Source organism: Psammomys obesus, unplaced genomic scaffold (genome assembly GCF_907164565.1).
Source record: "Psammomys obesus unplaced genomic scaffold, mPsaObe1.curated_primary_1811, whole genome shotgun sequence".
NCBI classification, from domain to species: Eukaryota; Metazoa; Chordata; class Mammalia; order Rodentia; family Muridae; genus Psammomys; species Psammomys obesus.
In genome coordinates this window covers 25,057,594-25,072,963 of record NW_026596079.1, presented here as the reverse complement: position 1 = coordinate 25,072,963, position 15,370 = coordinate 25,057,594, and the positions used below count along the sequence as shown (strand labels likewise).

At 38.6% G+C, this 15,370-nt stretch overlaps 1 protein-coding gene across 1 annotated transcript in view; it reads right to left on the bottom strand.

Moving 5' to 3' along the window:
* The window catches only part of Eif3h (eukaryotic translation initiation factor 3 subunit H), an 85,730-nt gene that overhangs the window by 13,916 nt on the left and 56,444 nt on the right, over nt 1–15,370 (bottom strand). Inside the window, exon 3 of the mRNA XM_055626637.1 lies at nt 448–615. Coding sequence (XP_055482612.1) covers nt 448–615 — 168 coding nt within the window. The remainder of the gene's footprint in view (nt 1–447; nt 616–15,370) is intronic.

The following is a 15,370-nucleotide window of genomic DNA, read 5'->3' as shown; positions in this document are numbered from 1 at the left end:
AGAAAGAAAGAAAGAAAGAAAGAAAGAAAGAAAGAAAGAAAGAAAGAGAAGAGAGAGTGAGAAAGGAAGAAAGAAAGAAACTTGGCACGCTGTATTATGATTGGTCAGTCACGTACAGAACCAGACACTCCAGCAATCGGGAGTTTGTTAGACATCTGGTCTCATTCCACCAGCCCCTGCAAAAAGGGAGGGAGATGAGGGGGGGGGAAATGAAGCAGCTACTCCAGCATTCCAGAACGTACACATCAGGGCTCTGATAGCAAGAAAAATAAACAGAAAGAAGGAAACCCTGTCTAGACGTAGCTGCTGCTGAGGCTGCTGCAGAACGGGCTGATGTTTACTTGAGAAGGTCTGCCAGGCCTCTCTAAGAGGCAGAAAGACAGAAAGCAAAAATAGTAGTAATAATATTAAGGGAGGAAAAGAATAATAAAGGAGGCTCCTACTAACCGTAAATGAGAACGACAGATTCTTCAATGGCGTGCTGGTAACTGAACTGAGAATCCAGAAGCGCTCGGGTAACAAATGAGCCATAATATGTGGACTGATACCAGCCCACGTGGAGGTGATCGATGTTTACATGGCGAAGGCTACGCATCATCTCCATCTGATACTGGACTAGATGATATAGCAGAGGGGAATTAAAAAAAAAAAAGCATTTAATGGCGCCACCAACATTAGCTACTCATTAGTTCTGAGTAATAGGTTTCTAAATTTAAAATATCTATTTTATGCAAAAAGAGAACAAAGCTTTCAAATCATTTCAAATAACTGGACTTTCCCTTTTTCTCTTTAGCAAAACCTCATTTTGTTATTAAAAGGTATTAGAAACACAATGTTAATGTCTTGTTCTAACAAAGAATTATTAATTCATACTTCTTTTCTCTAAAACTCTAAGAACAGTAAATGTATAAGGAAAAGGTATGTATTTATTAGACAATTTATAATAGTTTCATATTAATTAATGGTGAGATAAGTTATCATTGTCTCCTTTACACGTAGCTTTTGGAACTAAATCCATCAAGAAAACTAAGGGGAAACAATTACCACATCACTTACATATGAACCAGACACAGGCTTTAGCTGATTCAATGTAAGAATTCATTTTTGCCTTCATCTAGTGCCCCCTACTGCATATACTATATTAAAAAAAAAAAAAAAAAGGCATTCTCTTCTCTTTGCATTCATTTGTGTTAATAGATTTTTATTAGACTGGTTGTATTTTAATCGTCGTGTATACAATGAAAGGTTTAATGACTTTTCCTCTTGTTGAATTAATGACTATAATATATATTATTCATTTAAAGCAGTATTAGAAAAAGAAGCACAATTAATAAAGTAATAAATGACATTAAAAAGCAATATGGGGCTGGAGAAATGCTCAAAGGTTAAGAGAACTCAGTTTAGCTCCCAGCATCCAGGTGTGACACCTGTCAACTGCCTATAACTCCACCTCTAGACATACTCATCTTGTTTCTTCAGGTACACACACTCCTATAGAAAAACATACACATACATAAAAATAATCTTTTAAAATAAGTATCACAGCCTAACAATGCGCACCAGATATAAAATAAAGGGGAAAGTTTTATAGCCAACTTACTACCTGAGCTTTTTCTATAATGAAGAATAAACACATGGCCACATAGCACAGCCACAACTGCCTAACTGGACCTGACAACTTTATTTTTCAAAGCTTAATCAAATTTTACCAAAATTTTATTACTGTTGTTCCTTTGGTCATTAGCACTATGGTTTCAAAAAGCAAACAGGACTCAGATCACATCTGTTATTAGGCATAGAAATTACAGATTTTATTTCAAAGGCTAGAAGACCACTGCAAACTCTTCACCTACTGAAAAACTGTCTAATGACCAGAAGTGCTCCTGTCACTATCTGGAAAGAGCAAATTTCAATTCCACTGTAAATGTATGCTGTGCTGTTGTCAAGATACACACAAATGCAAATAACCCCTTTCAATGTGGATTCACTCATTCCTTATCCTTTGGCTATATTACTTCTTTTGTTCTTTTCTTTTATAAAGGGTAAAGTGGAGAAGCTGAATGATGGCTCAGCAGTTTAGAGCACTTGTTCCTGCAGAGGACATGAGTTCAGCTCCTGTACCCACAAGGTGGTTTATAACCATTCATAACTCCATTTTCAAGGCATGTGATGCCCTCTTCTGATCTCCATGAGCAGCAGACACACAAGTGGTGCATATACATGCATGTACTCAAAACACTCATACATATAAAATGAAAAATATTATGCTACACACTTTTATAAATGCTGTTATTTTTACAATTTTATAAACAACATGTAAAACAAAGCCTTATAACCTGTGGTATATTCTAACCACAGTTAGAAACACCATAACCACGCTGGAGGCGGTGGCAGAGCACCTTCCTAGCCCATGGAAGGCCCTCAGAAGAAGCAGTCTGCCACAACCCTGATAAGTGACCAATACCCTGGAGGAAGTGGTCAGCATAAAAGCAATAATCTTATATTAAGTGTTTTTGTCATCTCTCCAGCTTTTGGCTGTTCTTCCAGAGGTCCTGAGTTCGATTCCCAGCAACCACATGGAGGCTCCCAGCCATCTAAAATGAGATCTGGGGCCCTCTTCTGGCCTGTAGGCAGAACACTGTATACATGATAAACAAATAAATCTTTTTTAAAAGTATTTTTGTCACAGCACCACCTCTTTCTGTCATATAAAAGACACCCCACACCTCCTTTCAACAAACTTAACAGATTCTCTCTCAAGAAACCAAATCATCTTGATACTCTTAAGTTAATGTAAACTTATTTGACTAATTTTAATCAAATTTAACAAATAAAAGCCCTAATTCTATTACTAGTAAAATGGAAGCTAGAACTAAGTTTGCTAGGTTGTTTTAAAAAGAAAATGAAGAGGAGATTGAGACATTATCAAACAAGACAGAGAATACTTGAAAACCCTGTGTCAGTAAATAACTGATCCTTAGTGTAAGAGGACCAGCACCTACCACACATCTGCTAGTGAGTAGGTTGTCATCTGCCAACTGGTAACAGTAGGAAAGAGGTGGAGTGTCCCTGCCAGCGCTGACATTTATTGCTGGGGTTATTGCTCTCTCTGATCTCTGGTTTCTAAAGACATCTGAGAACTCATCCCAGTCAAAACGCCAGGACATTGTTCATTGGACATGCTAATTACAAACAATGACTTGTCTATTAGTGAAAGCAGGCATGCATTATGACTTAAATCAAAATACTTTTTTTTGAGGGGAGTATATAAGTTTGCTAAGACTCCCCTCAAATAGCTTGGATAAAATGGATTTTACAAAAGCACTTTCAGAATAGCTCACAGAGGTTAAAAAAAAATTCCAAGGTGCAATGTCCAGCTCCTCCGACTCTTCCCTAGTCCACAGGGCTTCCAGTAAGACCAATAAAGCTCTTCTGCAAACTAGAAAGTAAGAGACATAAGCCCCAAGGCTGTTGGACATATAAATAAATCTGGGAACTAAGAGCTGGAGATCTGATTATCATGGGAAGGAACAAAGGGTACACCGTGCCCTCTTCTCCACCACAGAGTGACAAAGATTCTCTAAATCCTTTAATTAATTTAAATGAATATACCGTTCCCTCTCCTCCACCAAAGAGTGACAAAGATTCTCCAAATCCTGTAACTACTTTAAATGAATATAAAAATGAAAGGGCTAAGAACAGAAATGTGATTCAACAAAACTGCTTTCAGAAATCCCAAAGTGGGCAAGATACGGTGGTGCATGCTTGTAACCCCAGCACTTGGGAAGAGAGACAAGAGGATCAATTTTCATGAGTTGGTTGAAGGCCATCCTGACCTCTGTGCTGATTTCCAGGCCACAAAGACACCTACATATAAAAACAAAGCAAAGCAAAGCAAAACAAAACAAACAAAACAAAAACTCTGAGAACAAACAAAACATACCAGTACACTGAAATTTCACCACTACACAACAAAATCTGTATCTGGCCCATTCTGTATAAAGTGTTAGTTCATTGTCTATCCTGAGTTCATTTCAATTTTAAGAACTGAGAATTCTTAAATCACATGTTGTAATGCCACCATACGGGGGTATAAGCAAAAGGCTCCATCTCAGGTTTGAGGACAACTTGGACTACAAAGGGAGACCCTGCCTCAACACCAAGTCACAAACTAGACACACAGCCATTTTAAAAGGTCTCTGGAGGTGTAACACAGCCATAATAAAGATTAATCTTTAAATGTGAGGCTGCAGCTCTACTGTGAGACAAGAGAGGCCCAGTCTAAACGCATATGCTGTCTGAGAGGTCATTTGGATCCAACTTAGGAAATGATTTTTCTACCATGTACAAGCCAAGGACCCAGACAGAGCCTGTAGTCATGTGAACTGAGTATCTCTGCAGATGTTTAAGGACTGCCCTTGTTCAAATGGTGACAGAGATATGTGGTCCTTATCTCCCCATCTAGCTTTTCTTCTGCCCACCCAAATTTTCAGAAAGTTTGTTGCTAAAACTAAGTAGAAGTAAATAGCAGATTGTACCATTAAACTCAAGACCAAAGCAACACTCCCAGCAGCCACCATCAGTCAAGGTGACACACCGGCTGGCATCCAATTACCTTTACAGCCTTACTGTAGAGACACAAGAAAACAAATCATAAAGTGCTGGTATGACCATTACTGTAAGTTTTACAGTTAACAAGAACGGCCATTTTGGATTTTGATTGTTAGGTTAACACCAGTGCTTTTGTGGCTATGCTAGTCCATTAACATTGGGCAGAGAAGGTGAGCACAGAATCCATTTAGCTATAAGACACAGATAATCAGAGAAGGCTCAGGGTTGTATGGATGAGGCCAAGTTAAAGGCCAAGGCTCTGGGAAACTTCATACCCAGCATTCCTGTGTAGGGAGTGGCTTATAACAGAAGGAAGAAAGCCCAGTGCAAGGAAACAAAAGGAAAAAAAAAAAAAAAAAAAAAAAAAAGAAAGGGCCCTTACTAGAAAGTTAAAACTCACCACTGCTTTACTAATACAGACCAAAGAAGCAACACGCTGTCAACTTTTCTAAGCTAATTCATCTTCCCTACTTAATCGAACCAGTCAGCCAATGGTATTCACTTCTGAATTAACAGATCAGGGTTCCTGGGAATTTACCAAGGAAAAAATGGCAAAAAGAAAAGCCTTCTGAAGAGGCATTACTTTTAAACTGGTAATAATGTTCAACGAAAGGGCTTAGAGCTGCATTTCAAGAACTTTGAGGAAGAACCTTTTAAGTATTCTTTGCTTAAAAATCAAACACTGAAGACTGAGAATTGGCTCAGCAGCACCTTCTGCTGAGCTTGATGGCACCCAAGCTCAATGCCTGGGACCCACTGGGTGGCAGGACAGAACCAAAAGAATCACCCAAGTTATTCTCTGAGCTTCAGATGCACACTCATACACCTGTAGCTCCTCCACACAACAAATAAAATGTACTGAATTTTCAAAATGCAAAATCACCTAACCAACTGAGAAGCTGCAAGCAGCTAATAAATGTGGTAGACAAGCCGGTAGTTAACCACTACGCCAACTCAGAGTATTAATATAAAAGCTGCACTCTGATATGAGGGAGGTGCTGCCATGATCTGAGGAGGCTTATTATTGTATGATTTGAAGCCTCACAAATCCTTTCATCCTCTACCACTGTCTTAACTAGCTTGGCCCTCCCAAGCAACAGAGAGCTGGTAGCAACCAGAGTAGCTGGTCCAGGTCGTCTGAGACTCACCTTGACTTTTTTTTTTAACAGTAGAACAAGTGCCCAGAGCTACAACTATGCTGAGACAGACTGTCCCGTAACTAACCCTCAAAACCCCACATTCCCAGGGCTTTCTTTTGTTTTTAAATCAGAGAACCCTGAAAATAAGATACTATCGTATGCTGACCTGCTGTATCTGGAGTTGCTTGGCAGCCTACCATATGGACAAGGGGAATGTCACTCTACAATTACCAACCATCTCCTTTCACCTTCAATCCCTCACTCCCATTTTAAATACCACCTCTTTTACATTATTTTTCAAAATGGTGTATTATGTGCATGTATAAACCAAGGAGAGGGCTCTCACCCTCCACCATTCAGGTCCTAGACACTGACCTCAGGCATCAAGTATGGTAGTGAACACCTCTACCCACTGAAACACTTTTAGCCTCTATTTGGCTACTTTATATGAACCCTAGTGAAACAGTTCTTCACTGAATATGCTGGGATGAGCTAAATACCATAAATAAAGCTGTAGAACAATTAAAATAAGAAGTAGATCCCTGTGCAGTAGATTGAAAGAATTTCTACAGCTGTGTTATTAGGGAACTCTTGAAGGCCAAACTAACCTGAATTTTAAAAATCAAAAACAATTTAAAGGCCTACGGTTTTAATGACATTATTTAAAATAACCCCAAGTCTAGGCATGTGAAAAGAAACCAGCCATTAGTTATCATTTACTAATCCAACCTCCCAAATGGCCTGCACATTATCTAACTCACAATAACTCTAGGCAGCTAATCACAATTGTGGGAACACTTTTAGAAAAACCATCTACCACAGCTCTGACTTCAACTTGCCTTTCAACTCTGACTCCAAAGCCTACACCACTCACTCACAGAACCTTACTGGGGAATGTGAGTAATGACATCTGACTCATGAAGTGCAACAGACGCACACCAGAAGCTACGATGAGAAGTCAAGGCGGCTGTGCATGCTCGAGGTGACTGTAGGAAGTTAAGTGGTGAGGCTACTACCAAAGGCTTTCAGGTGCCAAAGCAAATGTGAAATCAGACTTGCAAGACATTATAATTTATGTTAGTATTTGAAACTTGGGTCAAGATTGAGTTGTCATTAAACACTGGCTCAGATCAAGCAGGCAGACAAAGTAATGAAGCAAAGAAAAAAAAAATCTAAATCAGAAGATGCAAACGGCTTTAAAAAACAAGCAAAACCACACAATGGCCCTGAAACAAACTAATGATTCCAACAAAAATATTGTGAAAGTGCAGGGTATAAAAATCTCCTATATGTTCAGGCACTGCAGTCAGAGAAAACTTTGAAGAAAACAATTACAAGCCTCTTTCCTTGCAGCACCATGGGATGCCAAAGGAGCACTCAGGCTGCGACTATTTAGCAAGACAAACTTTATTCTATGCTTTCCTTTTCATGCTGCAACTTTCTGCCAAGCCGCACATACGTTCCAGGCAATGTTCAAAGCTAGTAGCAGATGTAGATTTAAGCAAACAGAATGTGCATTTGAAAAAAAATTAAATACAGTCTACTTTGGGCGGAGAGAATGATGGAATACACAGATTTCTCAAAAGTTCCATATTCTCCTCACCCTGTCTATACCATGTATTTATCCCTTGTTTCAATTAAAACATCTGTTATTAATGCCACTCCTGTGACGGCTTATAAATTTTGGTAACGGTTCAATTTTTCATAATAAAGTATCCAATATAAGTTCTCCTTTACCTACAAACCACTCCGTCCTATATAAAAGAAATGACAAAATACTGCCTTTGTCCTGAGAGGTTAGATGTATTCCTTAAACCAATTATGAATTCTGGCAACATAATTTATTTAGAATGTCAGGCTAGGAACAAGGAAATAGAAGTAAGGTGGGAAGGTGATTATTCTACTGTATCTTTTAAAACTATTGAAAGACTTTGACCAGCACTGGAATATTTTTTGGGGGGGTAAGGGGGAACACATTATGTTTAAATGTATGTGTTAGTATGTTTAAGGAGTTGTCCATTAAACAGAAGAAAGTAAGAGAAAAATCACACACAATGTCTTCTTAATCATACAGTCAAGAAATTAACTGGGAAGTTAATTGTGTGTCACTTGACAGCTAATGTACACAAAGTTAATTTACTTGTAGGTCAGGGACACAGACTTTCCCTAAGTGAAAAATTGTCAAAAAATGACTTTTTGACCACTCCAACACAGCATATAGCAAGGCAAATGAGAACACCAAGTTTGGACAAAAATATTTCATAAAGCCCTTTCAGAAGGCAGAAAACCTCTCTTTCAGATTTATTGACATCTAGGAGATCTTTCCTGACAGTGACGATAAAACTAGATGCTACAAGTATTCTGAAGAAATGGAATGTTGAAAAACCATTGATAATATGCTAAAAAAGGCAACAACTAAAAAAAAAAAATTGTCAGTGAGTGTTCGTGCTCTGCCCCAATCTAGAAAGGGTTTGAAGTAGCTTATGCTAAATTATAAGAAATAACCAGTAGCATTAGGACAGAAATATTGTGCATTAGCAGGGTGTGCGAAGACCCTGGTGTGCGAGCAGAATAAGTCAGACAACAGGTAACTTTTGGTTCCTGGCATTCCCGGCAAATGCTAAAAACAAGAAGAGAAACATCATCATTTACATTGTCCAACAGGAGAGAAAAGACTCTCCTTAGTACCTAGCACTCAATACAGTCAATAAAAACTATTGTGCATGGTTTTAAGAAATGGACATTTACTTCTACAATGAAAATATCTGATTTGTCATCCCTATAACTTTGGATTTTTTTTTAATGTACGAGAAGAGGTCATGAGTACTTTTCAAAACAACAACACAAAAATAGTACTGTGAGGATAAGAAATAAACATGAGAAAAACTGGTTGTCAGAATGAATCAAAAACTGGTTGTCATCTTATATGAGCCTGTGCATCAACTTCAAACTCCAATTCTAAAACCAAACCAACCAGCCAACAAAACAAACAAACAAAAACAGAGTGGGATACACAGTGCTGAACATACTAAGGATTCAAAAAGAAAGCTAATGATGTCCTAGGACTGCTTGCAGTTTACAAAAGGTTGGTGACAGGTGACTCACAGAATCACTTTCCTACGCGGGAAGTCTTTAACTAAGCACTGTTCAAACTAGGAGCCTGTGAGCTGTAGTATCTTTTGGAATGTGTCCTCCTCAATCGGGATGTCCAGTGAACTGGGCTAGCATAGTCACCTTTCAGGATCTTAATTTCATAAACTAGAAAACAATAATTTCAACTTTCAAAAACCTGATGCTGACAAAAATTTCTGAGGCTAACTTTCTATGCAAATGTCCTTTGCTAACCAATACTGTCAGAGGAAACCATAATAATCCACAGTGACCATCACTCTACCCCGGAATCTGCTGCTTCCAACTTCTCCCTCAGTGCACACACACTGTGTCTACTCCTTCACTCAGCTTATACAGCCAAACACCTTTGGATGAGAATTCAGTTTCTTCTATACCTAAAATCATTTAAACATTTAGGGGAAAAAATAACAGTGTGGGAAAGCATTCACGAGACACTAAGAGAAACAACAGAGAATATGACTCTGTTAAGCTACTAATACCAAAATGGAAACAACTTGGGTTATGCCTGACGCTTAAAAAGACACACTGTAAAGAAATGGTTAAAACAGCAGTGCTACTAACTCTCCCAAAAAGAAAGATCAAAGAAGTTTTGCTTTCATAATTGTTACTATTTTTTTCTTTTGATTATTTTGGTCGCACTAGTAACAGCAGCAGGACACTCTACTTCCTAAAGTCATGAGGGTAAAATAGGATAATTAATTCTAAATCTGCTATGGCAAATCACCTTATAAGGAAATAACGAGCTTGTCACTATTGCCTGGTACTCAGAAATATCTTAGAATCTCAAGGAAACAGTACTTACCTGGGTTCAATATCAATTGTTTTGGAAAATTGGGTTTGGTTAATTTGATGACCAGATATTATATAAAGCCCTGATTTATCACTCCTATATTGGGAATACAGAAAATGGAAAGGCAAAGGAGACTGTACCTGACCACAAAAGACAAAGTATTATGACTTCATTAACATTAGTCTCACGAAACTAAACTTAAGTGTATAAATACAAGTGTGGCCAAAAAATAAAAATAAAAACAAAAAACAAAACAATCTACCATAAGAAGAATTACAAAGAAAAAATACTTCTAAGTACTAAAACTATAAGCTAATTATATTATATACAATAAAGAACAGATTCAATAAAAAGAGAGACAAGCTACAGAAATTAGATTTCAGAAATAGGTAATCTTGAGTGCTCTATTATTGTGAATGTAACAATATAATTATATTGTACTATACAAGTTTCTATCTCCTGATTCCATTTTACATCTTTAAAATAGAGGAAATAAACCCCTGTCCCCAAGAGATGACTAAAACAAAGCCACTGATGGGGGAGGAGCAAGTGGTACAGGCACGTTCAGGTCTGAGGCTTGGGAGCAGGGGCTACCTGGGAATACTGACCATCCAAGCAAAGTACTAATTCAACTAGAAAATGCAAACAGCTTTAAAACACAACATGTTTTGCTGAAGTCCACTACTATAACCTTAATTGTGCAAAGGCAAGTTCAGTTTTCCCTGAAGCATTAACATTTGTATTTTAAAAGCAGTATTAAAAACACTAGATATAGCTGGGCATGGTGGTGTAAGCCTTTAATTCCAGTACTCGGGAGGCAGAGGCAGGTCGATCTCTGAGTACCAAGCCAGCCTGGTCTACAGAGCAAGTTCCAGGATAGCCAAGGCTACACAGAGAAACCCTGTCACATACATACACACAAAAAGCAACAAAAAACCCCCATCAAGGTATGAAGAAATGTCTAAGGGCTACAATTTTTAAAGGATATCCTCAACTGCTGCCTAAAGATGAGAGGCTGGCAAACCTAGGAAGTAACAATACTACTGTTAAACTACAAAAACAAAAAACAATTTCCTATGGGTTTATTGAATAAGAAAAATGTTTACATTTTCATAATGACACGCCCCACTGTCACCTCCTTTCCTGCACACTCTGCTTCTTCCAAACATTTTTATGGGATAAAGAACACAGAAATTTCATGCTCAGAAAAATAGCCACACAGAAATATTTCAGGACAACTCAGGATAATAAATCCGAAGCCAGCAATGCATGGCTTACTTAACACCTTATTTCATTTCCTGTTCAGATACTGTTTTAGGAGACAGTACTCAACTCAGGGGCCTTCGTCTGAGATTTCAGGGCCAATTTCCCCAAATCACATTCATCTGACTTCTGAGGGTGAAAGAGAGCCTAAAGCTCTCAGCAAATTCTCAAAGAGGCTTAAGATCCAAGAGAAGTTAACAGGTACTAAGATCAAGGCTGACCCATCCCAGGCTCTCAGGGAAAGCCTGTCCTCTGTGGGGCAGGAAGCAGGGTGGAGCCTAGGCTGGAGGCAGTAATCAGTCCAGTTAGGGGACAGCTGTGGAGTAACACAGATCAGCACTGACCATCAAAGAGATGCCTTTATAGAAGACAAAGGCAGGCCAGAGGTTCAGAGAAAACAGCAGCTGTCAGCAGGAGACTCGCCAGAACAACACTCTTTCTTACCTTCCTCCAACTGAGACAGGAAGTAAAGGCTGGGGCTAGCAAACGAAGGCGTCCCTCATTATCTCCTGATCAGATGAGTATTTCCCATGGTAGACAGGAAAGAAACACCCACACCTCCTGGCAAACGCTAAGACCAGAGCTGGTACACTAAGGCTATTGTAAAAGGGAAGAGTGCTGAAGCTGGGTCCACATGTGTGAAAAAGATGCACAGGCACACATTTGGGAGAGCACCACCTCTGGCAGAAATATAAAAGTGTTTCTGATTCTGCTGTCACGAATGTACTTTAGAGTGCAACATTACAGTCTAACAACCAAACATCATTTCTCAAAGAACTCACTGATCTTAACCTGTAGCGTTTTTTACAGAGACTTCTAAAAGTCACTGTTTCATGTCCTTGTATAATCTGAAGTCAAAAAAATATTTTTTATGGAATGTCACTTTGGTTACAGCAATATACATACAGTGTATTGGGAAACAAATGCTACTGAAAGGCAAGAAAATGGGTTCAAGAATGTATTGGAAGCTATAAAACAGACCAAGGAGCTCTGTTATGTGTTCCTGTTCCATGTTCAAAAAGGAATTCACTCCTTTTAGTTACAGTGATAGAAATAAGCTGAAAGCCACAAATACACACAAATAAGCACAACTAACCATTTAGCAGGGCTACTTCTTCCCACAGTTACAGAGTGGGCAGTTTATCTCAATCACGTTGAGAAAATATGCCAGGTGTAAAGCAAGCAGTGTGGGAATAGGACTCAGGCTACAGGACACCGTGTTTCAAAGTATTCTCAAACCAGCCTCCTCTTAAAAGGACAGGCATCTTTTCCCAACAAAAGATTACTCAGCTCAGCCACTGAAAGGTTCCTATGCTTCTTCCTCTTTATATGAGAATCAGAATGAAAGGGGACGGGGAGAAAATGTAACTCATACACTCATATTCACCCTGAGCTCAAATGTGGAGACTCTGTAGGTGCTGAGAAGCACAGCGCAGCCGATATTTAGTGAAGGAGAAAACAAGCATGCACGGGGCATGGCAGCCAACAATGAAGGTCTCCGCAGATGCCAGGTGGACGATCTGTACACACTTCTTCAGGCTATGAAAGTGAACAAGCTACTGTCAGGAGCAACCAGGAAGCGAAGCTTAGAAGTCAAAAGCTTGGCATCAGACCTGGCAAAGTTAATACAATGTAAGCAAACAGCTGCAGTCTAAGCAAACAAGAGGCTTATGCTGCAATATTGCCATTAAATAAAGTAGGAAAAAATGTCCAAATGACCAGGCTCTCATTTTGAAATCATTTACATTCAATTTATGCAATAAAAAAATGATTTTGTTTGGTGCTTTTACACTGTGATGGTGACAACAGTAAACAGGCAAATGCTGGGTGTGGTAAAGTAGAATCTTAAAGCAAGGGCCAGATAAGTAAACAGAATTCTAGTTGTTTCTTTGCTTGATTTTGAAATTAGGATCAACTGGTATGACTGTGGTAAAAATGCAGAGAAATAACATTTTTTATTTATTTCAGTTTTATTAACATTTTGTTCTAGAAACCTAGCAAACACACAAATACAATGAAGATGAAAACAAGGCTCACATGCGTGGCCAGAGGCCAGCAACATGAATTAGCTTCTGAAGTGACATGACAGTTGCAGGGTGTAGCTTAGAATCAAGAAAACACATTTAAGCACACACACATGCATGAGCTCACTCACACACATACATAAACACATAGCACTCACCTCCAGCACAGCCACATACCAAAAATAACAATTTTGTTCTAAAACAAGACAGAGGAGCTTATGGGAGCTCTTTAGACTACTCTGAAGAGGACTCTTACAAAGCATCAGTAAGCTAGGTATGGCGGCTTAGGTTTGAAATCCCAGCACTTGATTATGAATTTAAGGTTATCCTAGGCTACACAGTAAGTACTAAGCTAACCTGAGCGCTATAACAAAATTCTGTCAAGAAAGAGAGAGAGAGGAGAAAGAAAGAGAGAAAGAAAGAAAAAGAGAAAGAAAGAGAGAAAGAGAGAAGGAGAGAGAAAGAGAGAAAGAGAGAAAGAGAGAAACAGAGAAAGAGAGAAAGAAAGAAAGAAAGAAAGAAAGAAAGAAAGAAAGAAAGAAAGAAAGAAAGAAAGAGAGAGGGAAAGAGAGAGAGAAAGGAGAAGGGAGGGAGGATGGAAGCAAGGAGGGAGGGAGGGAAGGAAGGAGGGAACCAACCAAGCAGACATCAATAGTTGTCCTTGGCTTAATCTCATTTCAAAGAAGTAGCATTTCTCAAGCTTTCATCATCTGTAGACTTTTAATGGACACTCATAAAAACTGGATTTCTTGAGCTGTCATTTCAAGTTGGATTACTTAGGTAGTAGGTGGATGTTTGCAGTCTATAAGGCTCTTTACTCAGATTAAGAGGAGCATCGGTCAAAATAGTGGTCACTGGCCATTGTTAGGGGAAACTAGCTAAATCAACAGAGAATTATGGTGATGTCACAGTGGTTGCCTAAGAAGCGGGCTAAAACTAGACATTTTAATTATGGAAAACAGATTAGGTCTGATCCTTGACTTAATTAAACACTGGGAGCTACTTGCACCCTACTGCAGTATATAGATATTAAAATGTCAAGCAATCTCATCAACTTTGTCCTCTCCAAGTAAAAATTACCACGCTTACTTAAAGTGGAAACACTTAGGCTACAGTATGCCACCTTATTTGAACAAATGTGAGATTGACTTTAATGGCATTAAGTGTGCCATAAACTTAGGGTAAAATGTAAGTCTGTAGCCTTCTCACATCAAAGCTGGAAAAGTGAGATCAAGCACACTGTAAAGAAACATACTTAGAGGCCAAAATTTAAATTTATTGTTTTTACTATTTCCTTCTACAATGAATTAAAATAAAAAGCATAATGTTATTTCACTGAGTCTAAAATTCCACTGAGTATGAGCAGGAAAGGCCAACAATTTTAATTACAAGACAACCAGGGAGTATAGGCTGCTGTTATAATTTAGATATGAAGAATTTTCTGAAAGGTTTATGTAACAAAGGCTTGTTTCCCGCTGATGGGCATTTGGGAAATGACTGGATCCCAAGAACTTGATCTAGTTAATGTCTTACTCCTTTGCTGGATTCATAATACGGTATCACTGGGAAGCAGTGAAGAAAGAAGATGAAGGCACTAGAAATTAAACTGGGTCCCCAGCTCCTTTCTCTTGTTTATACTTCCCAATCCCAGGAAACAAGCCACTTTTCTTTGCCATATTCCTCCCTCAAAATGACACTGCCTCAATTACAAACAATGGAGTTATCCATTAGCCAACATAAACCTTCTCTCATTTTGTGCCAGTAGTTCATAACTTTGGGGATCAAAATACTCTTTTACAGGAGTGGCATATCAGATATCCTGCAATCAGATATTTACAATTCATAACAGTAGGAAAATTACAGTTATAAAGTAGCAACAAAATAATGTTTTATGTATAGAGTCAGCACAACATGAGGAACTATATAAACGGGTACCAGCATAAGGAAAGTTGAGAGCTGTTTAAACTATGCCAGGTATTTTTGTCACCACACAATGAGGCTGACTATGAGACATACCCTAGGAGCTGGTCCCTGTAAAGAAAGTAGGATGTGGGTGATCTGTGACAGTATGGCCCCTTCTAAAAACACAACTGCATTCCATCAGCACCGACTCCAACATACTTTTCTCCACCCATGCTTCACAGCTCACATTAATAATTATGTGATAAAAACTCACTGAAATCACAGATTTAGTGTGTTTAGTTTGACTGTGGGCCTACATGCATATATATTTATGAGTAAATGCTTTTTGCATATTTAGGCAATATCATTCAATCACTAGTTTATAAAGGAAATGACATGGTGACTGCTTTCTCCCCAAACATAATTTTCTTTAACATTTGTAACCAATTTAAACTGTTCTCTTCCATAACAGGTCTTGTGTGTGTTGCCATAACATGACTTGTGTATGC